The sequence below is a fragment of the Melanerpes formicivorus genome, unplaced genomic scaffold (genome assembly GCF_026170545.1).
Source record: "Melanerpes formicivorus ecotype bairdi unplaced genomic scaffold, bMelFor1.0.p_v2 SCAF_111, whole genome shotgun sequence".
In the NCBI taxonomy this organism is placed as follows: domain Eukaryota; kingdom Metazoa; phylum Chordata; class Aves; order Piciformes; family Picidae; genus Melanerpes; species Melanerpes formicivorus.
The window spans coordinates 1464476-1484139 of record NW_027142463.1 but is presented as its reverse complement, the minus strand read 5'-3'; the positions used below and the strand labels follow the sequence as shown (position 1 = coordinate 1484139).

The 19664-nt window shown below is 65.5% G+C and overlaps 2 protein-coding genes across 3 annotated transcripts in view; both read left to right on the top strand.

Moving 5' to 3' along the window:
- Positions 1–11074, top strand: part of SMCHD1 (structural maintenance of chromosomes flexible hinge domain containing 1) — a 71696-nt gene extending 60622 nt beyond the window's left edge. The window contains exons 39-48 of one of the 2 annotated variants that reach the window (XM_068166900.1): positions 886–1005; positions 1701–1786; positions 3364–3486; positions 4651–4823; positions 5604–5713; positions 6496–6566; positions 8357–8528; positions 8641–8799; positions 10141–10258; positions 10759–11074. In XM_068166900.1, the coding sequence (XP_068023001.1) occupies positions 886–1005; positions 1701–1786; positions 3364–3486; positions 4651–4823; positions 5604–5713; positions 6496–6566; positions 8357–8528; positions 8641–8799; positions 10141–10258; positions 10759–10855 (1229 nt within the window). In that variant the 3' untranslated portion in view covers positions 10856–11074. Of the gene's footprint in view, positions 1–885; positions 1006–1700; positions 1787–3363; positions 3487–4632; positions 4824–5603; positions 5714–6495; positions 6567–8356; positions 8529–8640; positions 8800–10140; positions 10259–10758 lie in introns of both variants that reach the window. The other variant, XM_068166899.1, reaches the window with a different exon arrangement.
- A 5119-nt stretch (positions 11075–16193) lies between these two features.
- The window catches only part of EMILIN2 (elastin microfibril interfacer 2), a 30744-nt gene continuing 27273 nt past the window's right edge, over positions 16194–19664 (top strand). Inside the window, 2 exon segments of the mRNA XM_068166918.1 lie at positions 16194–16407; positions 17289–17411. Coding sequence (XP_068023019.1) covers positions 16283–16407; positions 17289–17411 — 248 coding nt within the window. The 5' untranslated portion in view covers positions 16194–16282.

The window sequence follows — 19664 nt, the reverse complement described above, 5'->3', positions numbered from 1 at the left end:
TGCTCAGGACCTCATCCAGCCTGGCCCTGAACACCCCCAGGGAGGGGGAATCCACAGCCTCCCTGGGCAGCCTGTGCCAGGCTCTCCCCAGCCTCACTCCCAAGGATTTCTTCCTCCTCTCCAGTCTCAATCTGCCCTCTCCCAGCTCAAAGCCACTGTCCCTCAGCCTGGCACCCCCAGCCCTTGCCCAGAGTCCCTCCCCAGCTCTCCTGGAGCCCTTCAGATACTGCAAGGCTGCTCTGAGCTCTGCCTGCAGCCTTCTCTCCTCCAGGCTGCACAGCCCCAACTCTCCCAGCCTGTCCCCACAGGGGAGGCTCTGCAGCCTCTGATCATCCCTGTGGCCTCCTCTGGAGCCTCTCCAGCAGCTCCAGGTCCTCCCTGTGCTGGGGGCCCAGAGCTGGAGGCAGTGCTGCAGGTGGGGGCTGAGCAGAGCAGAGCAGAGGGCAGAATCCCCTCCCTGTGCTGCTCTCTCCCTGCTCTGGCTGCAGCTCAGCACCCAGCTGGCTCTGGGCTGCCAGGGGCCACTGCTGGGAGTCTGTCACCAACTGACACCCCCAAGGCCTTCCCCTGCAGGCTGCTCTCAGCCACTCCTCACCCAGCCTGGCTCTGTGCTTGGCATTGCCCCGACCCAGCTGAGGGAACCTTGCCCTTGTTGGGCTGCATGAGCTGCCTCCAGCTCAGCTCTGCAGCCTGTCCCTCGGGATGGTTCCCTTCCCACCATGCAGCTTGGTGTCCCCCCCAGAGTCCCTGAGGGAGCACTCAGCAGCTGCTTGTGGTCCAGGGTAGTTCTTCAGAGCAGTGCCATGGCCTGGGTGGCTTTGCTGCTCCCACCTGCTCCTGACTCACTGCATTTCCCCCGGGTGTCCATTCCTGCCCTCCCTGTAGATTTCAAGAAGCAGCAGCAGATGGCAACACTCACAAAGGAGAGGGACCAGCTATCCCAGTCCATAGGTGTCTACAGGAACTGGTTTGAGACCAACAGTCAGCTTGTAACTGAGCTCAAGTGTAAGTTCCCTCAGAGGGGGAAGCCAATTGCCTGGGAACTAAACCTTTCTGAGGGTTGGGTTTTGCTTTGGGAATGTATAAAGAGGGGAAACAAATCCCTGCTGGAATGGTGAGAGAGTAAGGAGAGAGCTCTGCTTTAGCAGGGAGGGACCTGCCCAGGAAGGGCCTTGGGCTGAAGCAGAACTGCCAGAGGAGGGACAAAACCACTGGCACTGATTGGGGGTGGGGAGGGAGGGGTCCAGCAGGCTGCCCAGGGAGGCTGTGGATTCCCCCTCCCTGGAGGTGCTCAAGGCCAGGCTGGATGAGGCCCTGAGCAGCCTGGGCTGGTGGGAGGTGGAAGATCTTCAAGGCTGATGGTCTTGAAGGTGCCTTCCAACCCAACCCAACCCAACCCAACTGCTGTGATTCTGCCCTCTGCCAACTCAGCAGGGCCTGAAACCAAACCATGGGTGGTCCTCCTCCACAGGGCTGCTCTCGCCCTCCCTTGCCCCCAGTCACTCAGTGCAGCTGTGGCTCTGGCCCCACTGCTTCCCCCTGAAGCAGCTGGGCAGGAGGCCTCTGTGGCCCAGGCCTGATAGGCTGTGCTGGAGTGCAGGAGCAGAGAGGATCAGCTGTGGGGGGCAGCGCTGTGAGAGGCTGCAGGCAGGGGTGCACTGCTCTCAGGCTCCCTGGCTCTGCGCTTTGCTTGGTTCCAGGTCAGGTTAAAGAGGCTGAAACGAGAGAAACTCACCTGAAGAACGAGCTGAGGAAGCACCAGATCGAAGTGCCACAGACTAACACGGTGAGGCTGCTCCCTCACCCCTGCACAGCCCCAGCACAGCACCTAAACCCGGCCTGGGCGGGAGCCGCGAGGCTCGGCCCAGCCCAGCCCAGCCCAGCCCGGGCAGGAGCCGCAAAGCCCAGCCCAGCCCAGCCCAGCCCGGGCAGGAGCCGCAAAGCCCAGCCCAGCCCAGCCCGGGCGGGAGCCGCAAAGCCCAGCCCAGCCCAGCCCAGCCCAGCCCAGCCCAGCCCGGGTGGGGGCCGCAAAGCCCAGCCCAGCCCAGCCCAGCCTGGGTGGGAGCCGCAAAGCCCAGCCCAGCCCAGCCCAGCCCGGGCAGGAGCCGCAAAGCCCAGCCCAGCCCAGCCCGGGCAGGAGCCGCAAAGCCCAGCCCAGCCCAGCCCAGCCCAGCCCGGGTGGGAGCCGCAAAGCCCAGCCCAGCCCAGCCCAGCCCAGCCCAGCCCAGCCCAGCCCAGCCCGGGCAGGAGCCGCAAAGCCCAGCCCAGCCCAGCCCAGCCCAGCCCGGGTGGGAGCCGCAAAGCCCAGCCCAGCCCAGCCCAGCCCAGCCCAGCCCAGCCCAGCCCAGCCCGGGTGGGAGCCGCAAAGCCCAGCCCAGCCCAGCCCAGCCCAGCCCGGGTGGGAGCCGCAAAGCCCAGCCCAGCCCAGCCCGGGTGGGAGCCGCAAAGCCCAGCCCAGCCCAGCCCAGCCCGGGCGGGAGCCGCAAAGCCCAGCCCAGCCCAGCCCAGCCCGGGCGGGAGCCGCAAAGCCCAGCCCAGCCCAGCCCGGGTGGGGGCCGCAAAGCCCAGCCCAGCCCAGCCCAGCCCAGCCCAGCCCAGCCCGGGCGGGAGCCGCAAAGCCCAGCCCGGGTGGGGGCCGCAAAGCCCAGCCCAGCCTTGACCTGTGTCTGATCTCGTTGCATGAGCTCAGTGAGTGCCAGGCCCCCCCAGCTTGCCCCCTGAAGCCCTGGGCACAGTGTGTGGCTCGGTGCCACCCTCGCAGGGTTGGGCACTGCCCTGCTCTGCTGGCTGGGATCTGCTGCAGGCAGCTGCAGAGCTTCCCCTCTCCCTCCTGGGCTGCTCAGGGCAGCAGCTCTGCTGCTGGGGCTGCTGCTTCTGCTAAGCCTCTGCCTGCTGGAGGTGCTCTGACAGCCATGCCCTGGGCACAGCCCCCACCAGGCCTTCTGTCTGGGCTGGAGGTGCAGGGGGGAAGGCATGGCTTGGGTGATGGCACTCAGAGGTCAGTGGCTCCATGTCCAGGTGGAGCTGGGGGACAAGGGGAGTCCCTCAGGGGCCTGTGCTGGCCCCAGTGCTGTTCAGTCTCCTCAGTGCCAGAGACTCTGAGCCTGAGGCCCCCTCAGCAGCTCTGGAGGTGACACCCAGCTGAGTGGTGCTGGTGGTAAGGCTGCAGGGTGGCTGGAGCCAGCCAGAGGCAGCTGGGCAGCTGCAGGGTGGCTGGGGAGAGGCTCAGGAGGTTCAGGAATGCGAGGTGCAAGGCTGTTGATTGTGTTGTTGGTGTGAACTTGATGGGCACCAGGTCAAGCAACTTCCCCTGCAGCTCAGCCCCCTGGCCCCTGCTCACCACCCTGCCCTTCCAATTCCCAGCTCCAGTTTGTGGATTCCCTGATCAAACAAAAGCTGTTGGACCAAGAGGGGCTGAGGAAGCAGCCCAGGAGAACCTGCACCCTCCCCAACTATCCCAAAGGCAACCCAGATGTCCTCGGCAAGGTGAGTTTCCTGCTGGCCTTCAGGGGAGAGCTGTGGGCTCTGGGGAGTGAGGGAAAATGAGCTGTGGGAGCAGGCCCAGGGGAGGCCACAGAGATGCTGCCAGGGCTGGAGCAGCTCTGCTGTGAGGCCAGGCTGAGGGAGCTGGGGCTGTGCAGCCTGCAGGGGAGAAGGCTCCAGGGGCACCTCAGAGCTGCTGCCAGCACCTGAAGGGATCCTGCAGGAAGGCTGCAGAGGAACTGCTCCTGAGGGGGTCTGGAGCCAGGCCCAGGGGGAAGGGTTTGGAGCTGAGGCAGAGCAGGCTCAGAGTGGAGCTGAGGAAGAAGTTGTTGAGTGTGAGGCTGCTGAGGCTCTGGCCCAGGCTGCCCAGGGAGGCTGTGGCTGCCTCCTTGCTGGGGGTGCTGCAGGCCAGGCTGGATGAGGCCCTGAGCAGCTGAGTGTAGATGAGAGGTGTCCCTGGGCAGGGTGGGGAGGTTGGAGCAGCTGAGCTCTGCCATCTGTGGGCAGGGCTCAGGAGGTGGCCTCCGAGCGCTGGGGCACAGCCCTGCTGCTGGAGTGGGGCAGACGGGACTGGGGCTGTGAGCCCTGCCCCTGTGAGCTGTGCCCCAGTGGGGCTGTGCCCCTCTGAGCCCTGCCCCTGTGAGCTGTGCCGCTGTGGTCCTGTGCTGCTGTGGGGCTGTGCCCCTGCGGTGCCGTGCCGCTGTGGGGCTGTGCCGCTGTGGGGCTGTGCCCCTGTGAGCCCTGCCCCTGAGCCGTGCCCCTGCGGTGCCGTGCTGCTGTGGGGCTGTGCCACTGTGGGGCTGTGCCCCTGTGAGCCCTGCCCCTGAGCCGTGCCCCTGCGGTGCCGTGCCGCTGTGGGGCTGTGCCGCTGTGGGGCTGTGCCCCTGTGAGCCCTGCCCCCCTGAGCCCTGCCCCTGAGCCGTGCCCCTGCGGTGCCGTGCCGCTGTGGGGCTGTGCCGCTGTGGGGCTGTGCCCCTCTGAGCCCTGCCCCTGAGCCGTGCCCCTGCGGTGCCGTGCCGCTGTGGGGCTGTGCCCCTGCGATGCCGTGCCGCTGTGGGGCTGTGCCGCTGTGGGGCTGTGCCCCTCTGAGCCCTGCCCCTGAGCCGTGCCCCTGCGGTGCCGTGCCGCTGTGGGGCTGTGCCGCTGCAGATCGCTCACCTGGCGCAGATCGAGGACAACGAGGCGGCCAAGGTGATCTCGTGGCACCTGGCCAGCGACATGGACTGCGTGGTGACGCTGAGCACCGAGGCCGCCCGCGCCATCTTCGACGAGACCCAGGGCCGCCAGCAGGTCCTGCCCCTCGACTCCATCTACAAGAAGACTCTGCCAGACTGGAGCAGGTAGGGCAGCAGCCGCTGCAGCTGCCCCTGCTGGGCACCCCGCGGGGCTGCGGGGCTGCCTTCGGCCCTCCAGCCTGCCGCGGGGCTGCCAGGGGACCCCGCGACCCCCCAGCACCCCCCGGGACCCCCCGGGACCCCTGCTCCCTCCAGGGCACCTGCAGCAGCTCTGTGGCTTTCTGTGGGGCACAGCTCAGGGCTGTCCCAGAGCAGCTCTGGTACAGCTCAGCCCTGCTGCCAGGGCTGGGGGCACAGAGCTGGGGCTGGGGGCTGCAGGGCTGCCTTCAGCCTTGCAGGGGCAGCAGCACTGGGCTGAGCTCCTGCCCCGCTCTCCCCCTGCCCCATGCTCCCCTGCCCCATGCTCTCCCCCTGCCCCACACTCTCCCCCTGCCCCATGCTCCCCCTGCCCCACGCTCCCCTGCCCCGCTCTCCCCCTGCCCCACGCTCCCCTGCCCCACGCTCCCCTGCCCCGCTCTCCCCCTGCCCCACGCTCCCCTGCCCCACGCTCCCCTGCCCCATGCTCTCCCCCTGCCCCATGCTCTCCCCCTGCCCCACGCTCCCCTGCCCCACGCTCCCCTGCCCCATGCTCTCCCCCTGCCCCATGCTCTCCCCCTGCCCCACGCTCCCCTGCCCCACGCTCCCCTGCCCCATGCTCTCCCCCTGCCCCACGCTCCCCTGCCCCATGCTCTCCCCCTGCCCCATGCTCTCCCCCTGCCCCATGCTCTCCCCCTGCCCCACGCTCCCCTGCCCCACACTCCCATGCTCTCCCCTTGCCCACGGCAGGCCCCTGCCCCACCTGCGGAATGGGAAGATCTGCTTCAAGCCCGTGGGCAACCCTGTGTTTGCCAGAGACCTGCTGAGCTTCCCTGACAGTGTGGAGCACTGCCAGACAGGTGAGGGGGGCTGCAGGGGCTGGGGGCAGCTTTGGACCCTCACTTGAGGGGCTGGAGCTGGGCCAGAGAGGGGCAGCAGAGCTGGGGGAGGGTCTGGAGGGCAGGGCTGGGGAGGAGCAGCTGAGGGGGCTGGGGGAGCTCAGCCTGGAGCAGAGGAGGCTGAGGGAGACCTCCTTGCTCTCTGCAGCTCCCTGGGAGGAGGCTGCAGCCAGGGGGTTTTGGGCTCTGCTCCCTAAGGCCAGGTGTCAGAAGGGGAGGAAATGGCCTGGGATTGTGCCAGGGGAGGCTGAGGCTGGAGCTGAGGAACAACCTCTGTGCTGCAGGAGTGGTCAGGGACTGGCACAGGCTGCCCAGGGGGGTGCTGAAATCTGTGGCAGTGGCCCTGGGGCCATGGCTTGGGGGCCATGGTGAGGCTGGGTTGCTGGCTGGACTGGGTGAGCTCAGAGGGATTTTCCACCCAGACACTTTTCTGACCCTCTGAACAAAGCCAGGTTTGAGTCCAGGCCACTTCAGAAAGTTCCTGTCAGAGCCTCCTGCCGTAGATTCTTCTTGGTGTCCCCTGGGGGAGTGCAGAGAGCCCAAGCCTGGCACTCTCAGGTGAGGCCTCGTCACAGCAGGCTCACGTGGAAGGGAGATGTGAGGCAGGAGCAGAGCAGGAAGCTGAGCAGGAGAGCAGCCTGAGGGGGGCTCCTTTGCCCCCTGCATGCTGAGCTGTCAGCAGAGGGCTGTGGGGCAGAGGCAGAGGGCTCCCTGCAGCAGCTCCTCCACGTTGCCTCTTGCAGTGTTTGGGATGCTCCTGGGTGACACCATCATCATAGACAACCTGGATGCTGCCAACCACTACAGGAAGGAGGTGAGTCCTGGCTTTATAAGCTGGCCCAGGGCAGCCCCATTGCTGCTTTAGCCCCCAGTGTGTCGAGGCTCTGCAGCTCTTGGTGCAGCTAAGAGCCCCTGGCAGGGTGACCTCAGCTGCTTCCATCAGGTGGCTTCAGCCCTGCCCTCAGGGTGCAGTGCAGGGCTTGCAGGAGTAAAGCCCAGGGGCCTGAGGCCAGGGCTTGGGCTTCAGACCCACTGAGGAGGCTTGGAGAGCTCTCTGTGAGCCCTGGGCCTGAGGTCAGGTGGGACACAGGCAGGAGCCTCAGGGGAAGGTCTGAAGCTCCACAGTGTGGAGTGGAGATGGCTCAGCAGAAGGGTGCAGAGCTGCACCCCTCACACCCTGAGCTGCTGGGGCTGGCAGGCCTGGTGTCCCCTCCCCTGCAGCATGAGAGGCTGTGCTGCAGGCTCCCCTGGGGGAAGAAGTGGAGGAGGAGCCTCTGGGGTGTCTGCTCTGCTCCTCAGCAGTGTCTGCAGCACAGAGCTGCTGCCCTGTGCTCTAGCTCCTGGCTGCTGCTCTCAGCTGCCAGCCCAGGCCTGCACCCAGCACCCTGCAGGGCTGAGACCAGCACTTGGGGGCTGTGTCCTTGCACCTTGGGGCAGCTCTGGAGGGCACAGTTCAGAGCTCCACAGGCAAAGCCTGCCCTGCACTTCACGACCTCCCCTGTGCTCCATACTGACAGATCAGGGGAGCGGCCCCAGAGCCCCCTCTGGGAGGTGAGCTGCTCAAATGGACCCTCCTGGGTGCCACTCTGTGCCCCTTGGCCTGGCCCTGGGCACCACTGGGCAGAGCCTGGCCCCAGCCTCTTGCCCCCCACAGCCCCTTCAGCTCTTGCTGAGCATTGCTCAGCTGCCCTCTGGGGCCAGGAGCTGGAGCTCCAGCAGACAGCTTGTGGCGAGGGCCAGGAGGCTGGAGCCCTGTGCTGGCCTGCAGCTGGAGCCTGTGCTGGCCTGCAGCTGGAGCCTGTGCTGGCCTGCAGCTGAGCCCTGTGCTGGCCTGCAGCTGGAGCCTGTGCTGGCCTGCAGCTGGAGCCTGTGCTGGCCTGCAGCTGGGGCCTGTGCTGGCCTGCAGCTGGAGCCCTGTGCTGGCCTGCAGCTGAGCCCTGTGCTGGCCTGCAGCTGGAGCCCTGTGCTGGCCTGCAGCTGGGCCCTGTGCTGGCCTGCAGCTGGAGCCCTGTGCTGGCCTGCAGCTGAGCCCTGTGCTGGCCTGCAGCTGGAGCCCTGTGCTGGCCTGCAGCTGGGCCCTGTGCTGGCCTGCAGCTGGAGCCCTGTGCTGGCCTGCAGCTGGAGCCCTGTGCTGGCCTGCAGCTGGGCCCTGTGCTGCCCTGCAGCTGGAGCCTGTGCTGGCCTGCAGCTGGAGCCTGTGCTGGCCTGCAGCTGGGGCCTGTGCTGGCCTGCAGCTGGAGCCTGTGCTGGCCTGCAGCTGAGCCCTGTGCTGGCCTGCAGCTGAGCCCTGTGCTGGCCTGCAGCTGAGCCCTGTGCTGGCCTGCAGCTGGGCCCTGTGCTGGCCTGCAGCTGGAGCCTGTGCTGGCCTGCAGCTGGAGCCTGTGCTGGCCTGCAGCTGAGCCCTGTGCTGGCCTGCAGCTGAGCCCTGTGCTGGCCTGCAGCTGAGCCCTGTGCTGCCCTGCAGCTGGAGCCTGTGCTGGCCTGCAGCTGAGCCCTGTGCTGGCCTGCAGCTGAGCCCTGTGCTGGCCTGCAGCTGGGGCCTGTGCTGGCCTGCAGCTGGGCCCTGTGCTGGCCTGCAGCTGGGAGTGTGTTGCCCTGGCACAGGTGGTGAAGCTGACCCACTGCCCCACGCTGCTGACCCGGGAGGGGGACCGCATCCGCAGCAACGGCAAGTTCGGGGGGCTGCAGAACAAGGCTCCCCCCATGGACAAGCTGCGGGGCATGGTCTTCGGCGCTCCTGTCCCCCAGCTCTACTCCACCTTCTCGGCACAGATAGGTGGGTCCCAGGCTCCAGGGGCTCCCTGCCCCCTCCTGGGTTTGAGTGGGATGGGAGGGGAGGCACCCCTGGCCTCCCCTGGCTTACTCCTCCTGCTCTCCTCTGCACCCAGACCTCCTGCAGCAGTACCGAGCAGCAGTGGTCAAGCTGGACCACGTCAACAAGGACCTGGACCTGCACCTGCAGTCCCTGCAGACTCCAGAGGCACAGAAGAAAAAGCAGGAGCTTGCTGAGCAGGAGAAGAGCCTCAAGCTCATAGAACAGAAACTGGGTGGGTTGCTGTGTGGGGTCCTGAGGGAGGAGAGGGAGGGTTAGCTGCTCCCAGATGTGTCTGCTCCTGGAAACCAGCAGCTTCAGGCTCTTCAGGAAGGGCTTGGAGGAGCTCAGGGATGTCTCATGTCAGGGAACTGCTGGATTTCAGCCTCCATCCAGGGAGACCTGCCCAGGCTGGCAGCTGGGGGAGGGAGCCTGATGGAGCTCAGGCAGGGCAGGTGCAGGGGCCTGCCCCTGGGGAGGAGCAGCCCCTGCAGCAGTGCAGCTGAGGGGGGACCTGCTGGGGAGCAGCTCCAAGGAGAGGAGCTGGGAGTGCTGGGGGACAACAAGGTCCCCAGGAGCCAGCAGAGTGCCCTGGTGGCCAAGGAGGCCAAAGGTGTCCTGGGGGGCAATGAAGGCTGTGGCCAGCAGGGCAAGGGAGGCTCTCCTGCCCCTCTGCTCTGCCCTGGGGAGGCCACAGCTGCACTGCTGGGGCCAGATTCCTGCTTACAGGTGGAGGGTTTGTCACCTTCCTGCTCTCTGCAGCTCCCTGCAGGGAGGTTGGAGCCAGGTGGGGGTTGGGCTCTTCCCCCAGGCCCCCAGCACCAGAACAAGAGGACACAGTCTCAAGTTGTGCCAGGGGAGGTTTAGGCTGGATGTTAGGAAGAAGTTCTTCCCAACAAGAGAGATTGGCCCTTGGGATGTGCTGCCCAGGGAGGTGGTGGAGTCCCCACCCCTGGAGGTGTTTAGGAAGAGCCTGGCTGAGGCCCTTGGTGCCATGGTTGAGTTGATCAATGGTGCTGGGTGAGAGGTTGGCCTGGATGATCTTGAAAGTCTCTTCCAACCTGGTTGATTCTATCCTAATCCTATCCTATCCTATCCTATCCTATCCTATCCTATCCTATCCTAATCCTATCCTATCCTATCCTATCCTATCCTATCCTATCCTATCCTATCCTATCCTATCCTATCCTATCCTATCCTATCCTTATCCTATCCTATCCTATCCTATCCTATCTTATCCTTGTCCTATCTTTATCCTATCCGCATCCCATCCCATCCCACCCTACCCTACCCTATCCTATCCTACCCCATCCAATCCAATCCCATTCCATCCCATCCAATCCAATCCAATCCCATTCCATCCCATCCAATCCAATCCAATCCCATTCCATCCTACCCTACCCTACCCTACCCTATCTCTCATCCTGAGGATGTCTGAAAGGCTGTGACCACCCCGAGCAGGAGGCTTCATCCCCCTTGTCTGACCCCTGCTGCCCTCCCAGCCCCAGCCCTCTGCCACAGGCCCATCTGTGACCCCCAGGATTCATCCTTGTGTTGCTCCTCCCTCCTTGCCCAGGCATGAGCTCCTCGGAGCGAGGCGGGGGGTCCCTGCTGCAGCCCATCCCCCTGGAGCTGTCTGACAGCCCCAGCCCTGCCAAGAGGGTGAGGAGAGAGACATCCAAGAAGCTCCACAGGTGAGGCCAGCCAGCACTGCCCAGGGCTGCTTGCCCAGCAAAACAGCCTGGCAGGCAGGAGGTGGCAGCTGAGCAGGAGGAGAAAGTGGTTTGGGGGGAGGCTGCTGGAGGCCTGGAGCAGGCTGCCCAGAGAGGTTGTGGAGTCTGCTGGTGTGGAGAGCTTCCAACCCCCCCTGGGCACTGTGCTGCTGGGCAGGGTGCTGGGGCAGGGCTGGGCTGGGGGTGCTCAGAGGTCCCTCTGGATCTCCTGGAGGTGTTCTGGGCTGGGCTGGCTGAGGCCTTGAGCAGCCTGGGCTGGTGGGAGGGGTCCCTGCAGGGGCAGGGGCAGGGGCTGGGGCTGGATGGTCTCTGAGCTCCCTCCCGCCCTGGCTCCCTGGGGTCGGTGCAGTGAGCACAGCCCCATGAATGCATCTCTCTAACTGCTGCTCCCCCTGCCCCTCAGAGCAGCAGGAGGAGGGGGGCTGGGGCTTGCTGCTGAGCTGCTGTGCTCTCTCCCCCAGCTCTGAGGACTGGATCTCCTCTCCCTCCAAGAAGCAGCCCCCGGCGCTGCCGCTGTGCCCCGCCGAGCTCAACGGGACGCGCAAGAGGAAGGCCTAGAGCCCAGCAGGGGAGGGGGCTGCAGCCCCTGCCAGGCAGCCTCTGCTGGCAGCCAGCAGCAGCAGCAGCAGCCCCAGGGGCTCAGCTTTGGACAGTTCAGTTCTGTTTCTGAAGCTTCCCAGGAGTTTGGAGGGACGGCGACCTCCCGGCCGAGGAGCTGCCCCCCCCCAGGTTTTATTTATGAGAGCCCAACCTTTGCAATAAAAGAGCTTCAGTGCAGCCCTGCTGCCCCCTGCCCCCAGACCCTGCCCCCCCAGACCCTGCCCCCCAGACCCTGCCCCCCCAGACCCTGCCCCCTGCACCCTGCCCTGCCCCCAGACCCTGCCCCCCCAGACCCTGCCCCCTGCACCCTGCACTGCCCCCAGACCCTGCCCCCCCAGACCCTGCCCCCAGACCCTGCCCCCTGCACCCTGCCCTGCCCCCAGACCCTGCCCCCCCAGACCCTGCCCCCTGCACCCTGCCCTGCCCCCAGACCCTGCCCCCCAGACCCTTCCCCCTGCCCCCTGCACTGCCCCCTGCCCTGCCCCCTGGGCAGCAGCTCCTGCCCTTCAGTGCTCTGCACTCAGAGGGGGGTTTAAGACCCAAATCCTTTCTCCCTTGCTGCCTTAAAACACCAGCAGCAGCACCAAGCTTCAAGGGCCAGGAGCATGGAGTCTGCAGGGGCCCAAGCCAGCCCTGTCCTCAGCACTGAGGTTCCATCTAGAAGCTCTTCCCAGCCCTTCTCTGCCAGTTGCAAAGAGGCCCAGACCCCAGAGACAGCCTGGGGGGGTTCTGGTTTGTTTCCCCCTGCCTGTGTCCAGCCTCTGTTGCAATGCTTGGCTGTGGGCTTGGGCTGTTGCTGTCAGCTGCCTGCAAACAAAGGAGAGTGAAGGCTCCGGGCTTGGATGGAAGCTGAGCTCCTCAGGAGCCTGGAAGCAATTATGGACCCTGAACACTTGGTTGTCTCAGAGGAGTTTGCAAGTCCCTGAGCAGTGAGTCAGGCTGGGGGGCTGCCTGTGGCTGCACAGCAGTGGGGACACACAGCTACCCTGGGCTGAGCAGAGGGCAGGAAGGGAAGGTCCCTTCTGCTCTGGCCCACAGCAAGAGCCTTTCCTAGCAGCTCCACACCCACAACTCACCCAGATCAGAGAACCACAGAGGGGTTTGGGTTGGAAAGGACCTTAGAGCTCAGCCAGCTCCAACCCCCTGCCATGGGCAGGGACACCTCCCACCAGCACAGGCTGCTCAAGGCCTCATCCAGCCTGGCCTTGAGGGCAGCCACAGCCTCCCTGGGCAACCTGTGCCAGGGTCTCCTCACCCTCATGCTCAAGAACTTCTTCCTCATCTCCAGTCTCCATCTGCCCTCTGCCAGCCCAGAGCCATTGCCCCTGGGCCTGGCTCTGGGAGCAGGAGTCCCCTGCCGGCCAGAGAGACTGACCCCAAACTGACCTAAGTGACCAGGGAAGTGGAGCGAGGCAGTGGTGAAGGAAGGCTGAGCTGCACAGCAGGAGTGAGGCCCTCTGAACCCATCACTGCAGAGCCAATCAAAGGCTTTGGAGCCTGCTGGTGTGCCCCAGAGCAAACCTCTGCAGTGCCAGCCCCAGAGGAGTGCCCCCAGCCGGCAGCAGGGGCATGAAGCAAAGCGAGCCAGGAGCCTGGCTTGGGAGCCTGGCTCGGGAGCCAGGGGGTGTCGGAAGCGTGCAGCCCGCTCAGCTTTCCAAGCTGCTCTCCGCAGAGCCCTGCCAGAAGGAACTTTCTCCTGCAGTCCAAGCTGAGCCACGCTGGGATTCCAGGAACTGGAGCTGGAGCGCAGAGGGAGAGCGCAGGAGCTGCTGCAAGGCTGAAGGCGGAGGAAGCGCAGGGGCTGCACTCCCATACCCTGGTTCTCAGCCAGACTCTGGCTGTGAGGAGCTCCTCTCCACCAGGGCCTCGCTGCTGTGGCCTTGGCCTGCCCAGACCTCTCTAGGAATGAAGGCCCTGGGAGCCCTCCCACTCTTTTTCCAGGCAAGGAAGGCTGACTCCTGGCTGAGGCGGCGGCGTTGGGCCGCAGGGGCTGCCGGCAGGGAGGGGACTCAAAGCAGCCCCAACCTCCTCGGGCACCGCTGCTGCTGCACTGCCATCAGCTCCAGCTGCTGGCTGGTCACCCTTGCTGGTCCCCAGGGCTCCCCTGGGTGTCTTTATCAGTGCTCTGGGTGAGGGGATCCAGGGCACCCTCAGCCAGTCTGCAGATGGCACCACGCTGGGTGCTGGGCTGGGCTGCTGGAGGGGAGGAGGCTCTGCAGGGAGACCCAGCCAGGCTGCAGGTGAGGGTGGCATCTCCCAGCACTGCCTCTCCTCTTTCTCCCCAGCTGGAGCCAGGCACCAGCAGAAGTATTTCTGAGCAGCAATGGCAGCTGGCAGCCCTCCCTTCCTTCAGGAAGAAAAGGCCAGAAGTCCCTCTCCCTTCTCTGCCCCCTTCCCACTGCCTCCACCTTCCAGCCCAGCCTCAGCATGGGACCAGGAGAAGGCCTCCTGGAAGCCCTCAGCCCTCTCTCTGCCTGAGGCTGGGAGTTCTGTGTGCCCAGGAAGCTGTGAGTTGCGCTGCTTGGGCTCGGTGACACCAGGAACTTCCTCCTCTTGTTTGCAGAGCTTCTTGTTTTCATTCTACTGCGCTTTGTAACCAGTTCCTTACTGAAACCCCAGCAGCATCTCTCGTGCTTCATCTGAGCTGAGAGCATCTGCCCGGGAAGGGTCCCTGCCGGGCTGAACCCGGCTGGGCTGAAGCGCCGAGCTCCAGCGGGAGGCTGGGGGAGCGGAGCCCCGGAGGCGGCAGGCATTCTTCACCAGGACAATGTCACGGCTGAAAATCTGCTGACAGCCTTGTCCCAGGCGCTGCACAGGCAGCTGCCACTCCCTGCCCCTCCTTCCCAGCTCAGCTGGAGCCTGGGAGCCGGCAGTGGAACCAGGGAGAGGCGGAGGAGAAAGGCAGGGCACAGCAGGGGCCTCTGCAGGCTGCCCCTTGCCCCCAGTTTTCATCTGTGCTCTCAACGTTCTGCAGGGGGTGGGACTGGCACGGGCTGCCCGGGGAGGCTGTGGCTGCCTCCTCCCTGGAGGCATTCAAGGCCAGGCTGGAGGAGGCCTGGAGCAGCTGAGCCTAGGTGAGAGGTGTCCCTGCCCGTGGCAGGGGCTTGGAACTGAATGACCTTCAAGGTCTCTTCCAGCCCAGCCCACTCTGTTCAGAAGGGTTGCTGGGCTCCCATCTGTGATCTCCATCACCCAGGGGCACATGGAAGCTCTGCCCAGGGCAGTCCCAGGCTGCAGGCTCCCCGTGGAGGCAGGGCTGGGAGGATGCTGTCCATCTACAGGCAGAGCCACCCGCCCTGGGCTTTGCCTGCAGCGTGGAGGAGGCAGCAGGAGGAGGACAGGGGGGGAGCACTGCTGTGTCCCTGCGAGCACAGCTCACCCTCATTCCTACGGCCTGAAATAAAGGCAGTTACACCCACAGCAAGAATGCATCCATGAGCACATGGCCAGGCTGCACCTGAGCTGAGGAGCCTCCCAGCAAGGCCCAGGCCCACCCTGGCTGGGGCTGCACCAGCTGACCTCATAGGCCCAGAGTGAATATCAGAGGAGCTGAGGTCAGCTCTGTGCATCTGCCCAAACTCCTCCATTTCTGGTCAGCTCTGGGCTTCCCAGCACAGCTCATCCTCTGCTGTCACCGAGCCACACAGCAGAGCCCTGTTCCCACACAGCTCCAGCTGCAGCCAGGAGCAGCCAGGCCCTGCAGGGCTCTGTGCTGGGATGGCTCACTGCAGACAGAACCAATTCAGCCTCTGCAGGGAAGGAGCTTTCACAGCCTCTCTGGGCAGCCTCTGCTGTCCTCAGGCTGCAGCAAGTCCCCAGCCCTGGGGTCAGCCCCCTTTGGTGTGTGTCTGCAGTGGGACAGCTACTAAGGAGCAGCACTTGGCCTCAGCACTTAAAGCTCCTCCCTGCTGGCTTTGGAGCCCCTGTGTCAGACCCAGCCGCTGATGCAACTTGCCAGCCTCAGCAGCCTGGGGCAGGTGGTGGGCTCCAGGTCGAGCAGAAGAAAGGCCCAGGCCCTGCTTTGCCTGCATGCCAGACCTAGGAAGCTGGAGCAGCTGTTGTGGCCGTGGGAGGGGGTGGGCAGTGTTGGGACAGCTCCTAACTGTCACCCCTGCCCTCTTCTCTGCCTCAGCATCGCTCCCTGCCCTCCCTGGGAGCTGAGGGGGGGTCGCCGCGGTGCGACTCACAGGGCCAGGGCACCAAGTCAAAGGTGAATGGGGGTGAGCCAAGGTGCTGAGGGGCCTGGAGCAGCCCTGGCAGCAGCAAAGGCTGAGAGCCCTGGGGCTGAGAGCCTGCAGCAGAGCAGCCCCAGAGGGCAGCTGAGCAATGCTCAGCAAGGGCTGAAGGAGCTGTGGGGGGCAAGAGGCTGGGGCCAGGCTCTGCTGAGCGGTGCCCAGGGCCAGGCCAAGGGGCAAGGGGCAGAGCCTGGCAGGCAGGAGGTGGCAGCTGAGCAGGAGGAGAAAGTGGTTTGGGGGGAGGCTGCTGGAGGCCTGGAGCAGGCTGCCCAGAGAGGTTGTGGAGTCTGCTGGTGTGGAGAGCTTCCAACCCCCCCTGGGCACTGTGCTGCTGGGCAAGCTGCTGGGGGGCCCTGCTGGGGCAGGGCTGGGCTGGGGCAGCTCAGGAGCTCCCTTCCCTCCACGCTGGGTCTGTGTATGATTCAGTGAATGCTTACTGCCCTCTACCCAGGAAATGGCTCTCCTTATGGAATCGTGGAATCATGTCAGCTGGAAAAGACCTTTCAGCTCATGCAGTCCAGCTCTTAACCCAGCGCTGTCAGGGCACCACACAGCCCTCAGCACCACATCTCCATGGCTTTGAATCGCCCCCCAGGGATGAGGACTCCAGCACTGCCCTGGGCAGCCTGGTCGACCCTTTTGGAACAGAAACTGTTCCTCACGTCCAACCTGAACCTCCCCTGGGGCACCCTGAGTCCCTTTCCTCTGGCGCTATCACACCAGCAACAGCTTCCTGCACTCCTGCAGCAGGGGGCAAAAGCCTCCCTCAGCGGCCCCCAGCGCCCCGGAGCCTGCCCGCCTCCCCTCCCTCATCCTCCTCCCGGGGGGCTTCGCGGGCTCCGGGCACCTCAGGCAAGGGCTGGGGGTGCTCCGCGCACGGCGCTCGGGCGCTTTGCGGGGGCCGGGGGCAGCCCCGGCCGGGGGGCGAGAGCGGGGCCGGGACTAGGGCCGGGCAGGGGTGGAGGAGAGCGGCCGGAGGGGGCTGCGGAGCCGAAGAGGAGGGCGGAAACAGGGTGGGGGGAGGTTTGCGTCAGTGAGGGAGCTGGGAGCGGGCGGGACGGACGGAGCGACCGAGGGGCGGACAGACAGGCAGCGGACGAACCGACGGACGGCGCCCGCGGAGCGGCTCCGGCGCTCCCCGCTCGCCCCCATGGAGCTGTGTCCGGCTCCCGCTGCCCCCTCGGGCTGGGCGCTGCCCCTTCTCCTCGCCCTGGGCGCGGGGCTCAGCCAGGCCACCCCGCACCTGCGCTACAGCCGACCGGGATCCCGCAGCAAGTGAGTTACCGACCGCCCCGGGGCTGCGACGGCCAGCCGGGGCGGGCAGCGGTGCCCGGGCTGAAGCAGCCCGGGGATGCTGCGGCCAGCTGAGGCAGGCAGAGGCGCCGGGGCGGGGGGACTGAGGCAGCCTCGGGGTGCTGGGGGGGGCAGAGGAGAGCCAGAGCAGGAGGGCTGGAGCAGCCTCGGGGGTGCTGGGGCGGGCAGAGGAGAGCCAGAGCAGGAGGGCTGGAGCAGCCTCGGGGTGCTGGGGCGGGCAGAGGAGAGCCAGAGCAGGAGGGCTGGAGCAGCCTCGGGGGGCCGGGGCGGGCAGAGGAGAGCCAGAGCAGGAGGGCTGGAGCAGCCTCGGGGGGCCGGGGCGGGCAGAGGAGAGCCAGAGCAGGAGGGCTGGAGCAGCCTCGGGGGTGCTGGGCGGGCAGAGGAGAGCCAGAGCAGGAGGGCTGGAGCAGCCTCGGGGTGCTGGGGCGGGCAGAGGAGAGCCAGAGCAGGAGGGCTGGAGCAGCCTCGGGGTGCTGGGGCGGGCAGAGGAGAGCCAGAGCAGGAGGGCTGGAGCGAACCGGGGGTGCTGGGCGGGCAGAGGAGAGCCAGAGCAGGAGGGCTGGAGCAGCCTCGGGGGGCCGGGGCGGGCAGAGGAGAGCCAGAGCAGGAGGGCTGAAGCAGCCTCGGGGGGCCGGGGCGGGCAGAGGTACCAGGACGGGAGGGTTGGGTAAGCCCGGGGGTGCTGGGGCGGGCAGGGGAGAACCAGGGCGGGAGGGCTGGAGCGAACCGGGGGTGCTGGGACGGACTGGGACAGTCTGGCATGTTGAGGCGAGACGGGGGTCCCTTCAGGGGGTCCCCTCCTGCTGTGCCTTCCCTGATGCCCGTCGTGCTGCCCTACCCAGGAACTGGTGCGCCTACATCGTGAACAAGAACGTGAGCTGCTCGGTGCTGGACGGGACGGAGAGCTACGTCCAAGCCCAGTACAGATGCGCCTGGAACCAGTTCCCCTGCCAGCCCACCTCGGTGTAAGTAGCGAAGGAAGAGCCCTCGGGAGGGCAAGTGGCCGCCGCAGCGCTCGGGCTGTGCCTGGCACATCAAGAAGCACAGGGCCGGGGGAGGGGGAGGCGTCCCCGGTCCGTTCCCCGGCACGCCCCGAACAAAGCAGGCTCAGCCCGCAGCGCTAATTGGAGCCAGATTGGTGCAGGGCTGCCGGGCCAGGCCGGAGGGCAGCGGTGCTGGCACCCCTCGGCGCCTCACACCCTGCTTCCCTGGTGTGCTGAGGCTTGGGCTGGGCAGCCAGGATGCCAGCGCCTGCTGGGGGCACACCTGGCTACCCCAGCACAGCCGTGCCAGGGCAGGGCATTGCTCAGAGCCAGAGAATTGCTCGGGTGGGAAAAGCCCTCTGAGATCATCCAGTCCAAGCAGCAGCCCAGCACCCCCGTGGCCATCACACCACGTCCCCAAGGGCTGTGTTTCCTGAACACCTCCGGGGATGGTGACTCTGCCACCTCCCTGGGCGATCCCTGACCGCTCTTGCAGCACTGAAATTGCTCCTCATGCCCAACCTAACTTTCCCCTGCCACAATCCCAGGCCATTTCCTCTCAGCCTGTCACTTGTTGCTAGGGAGGAGAGACCACTCCCCACCTGAATCCAGCCTCCTTTCAGGGAGCTGTAGAGAGCACCGAGGTCTCTGCTCCTCTGAGGGAACAGCCTCAAGTCGTGCCGGGGGAGGTTCAGGTTGGACAAGAGGAACAATTTCTCCACAGAAAGGGCTCTCAGGCACTGGCCCAGGCTGCCCAGGGAGGTGGTGGAGTCACCATCCCTGGGGGGGTTTCAGTGCTGGGTGGATGTGAGGCCGAGGGAGGTGGTTTGGTGGCAGTGGGGCAGCAGCAGCAGTGGGGTTGTGAGCTCTGTGCTGCCCAGGGAGGTGGTGGAGTCCTCATCCCCGGGGGGGGGTTAAGAAGGGGATTGGATGTGGCCCTTGGAGCCATGGTTTAGTTGTCAGGAGGTGTTGGGTGAGAGGTTGGACTTGATGAGCTCTGAGGTCTTTTCCAGCCTGGTGGATGCTATGATTCTGTGATCTCAAAGGTCTCCTCCAACCTCAATGCTTCTGTGCTCTGTGATCCTACAGCAGAGCTGTGTGAGCAGGCACAGCACCCAGGGAGCAGCTCAGTTAGCTTCTGCCTAAGCTCAGGCACGGCCCCTTGGCTTCCCTCCCTGAACAGCAGCAGTATTTGTGCACCTCTGCTGGAAAGCTGGGGGTGATAAGCACTCTGTGGAGCCATGCCACCCCCCAGGGGGCAGGGAAAGGACAGCCTGAGAGTTTCACAGGGCCACAGCTTGCAATCATGGAGCAGTTTGGCTTGGAAGGGACCTCAAAGCTCATCCAGCTCCAACCCCCTGCCATGGGACACCTCCCACCAGCACAGGCTGCTCAAGGCCTCATCCACCTTGGCCTTGAACACCTCCAGGGAGGGGGCAGCCACAGGCTCCCTGGAGGGGACGGTGGTGGGCAGGGGTGACAGTGAGGATTCTGTGGCAGTGAAGCATAGCTTCGGGTTCCATCCTGAACGGGAAGCAGTGAGGGTGAGGCTGAGGGCTGGCCCTGGGTGCTGCTGGGAGCAGGCTGTGGGGGCTGCTGGTGACACTGCAGCCCTGGGGACAGTAGGTGCAGGGCTGTTTGTTTGGATTGCTATTTCTGTTCCCAGAGCAGCTCTGCTCTGTTGGGAGGTACACAAACAGGGGCACTGGAAGGAAATAACAAAGGCAGCGGACAGCTGAGTGCTGCTGGGCACCAGCCTTGGCCCCAGCCTCGGGGGGGTTGGGACTTGATGGTCCTGGGGGTCCCCTCCAGCCAAAACCCTTCTGTGAGTCTGTGACAGGAACATCTGCCTGTTTGGGGCTTGAACTACCTGGCAGCTGCTAAAAGTGCAGCTTGGGGCTGGATTCCTCTTCCTTCCTTTGTGTTTGTGCTGACATGTGAAGCCTCCCTGGGGTGTTTAAGCAGCGTGTGGCCACAGCACGCTCGGCCATGGTCTAGTGGCCATAGGGTCATGGGATGTTAGGGGCTGGAAGGGACCTTCAAAGATCATCCAGTCCAACCCCCCTGACAGAGCAGGAGCAGAGAATCCAGCACAGGTCCCACAGAACACATCCAGATGGGGCTGGGAAGGCTCCAGAGAAGGAGACTCCACAACCTCCCTGGGCAGCCTGCTCCAGGGCTCTGAGACCCTCACAGGGCAGAAGTTCCTCCTCCTGTTGAGGTGGAACCTCCTGT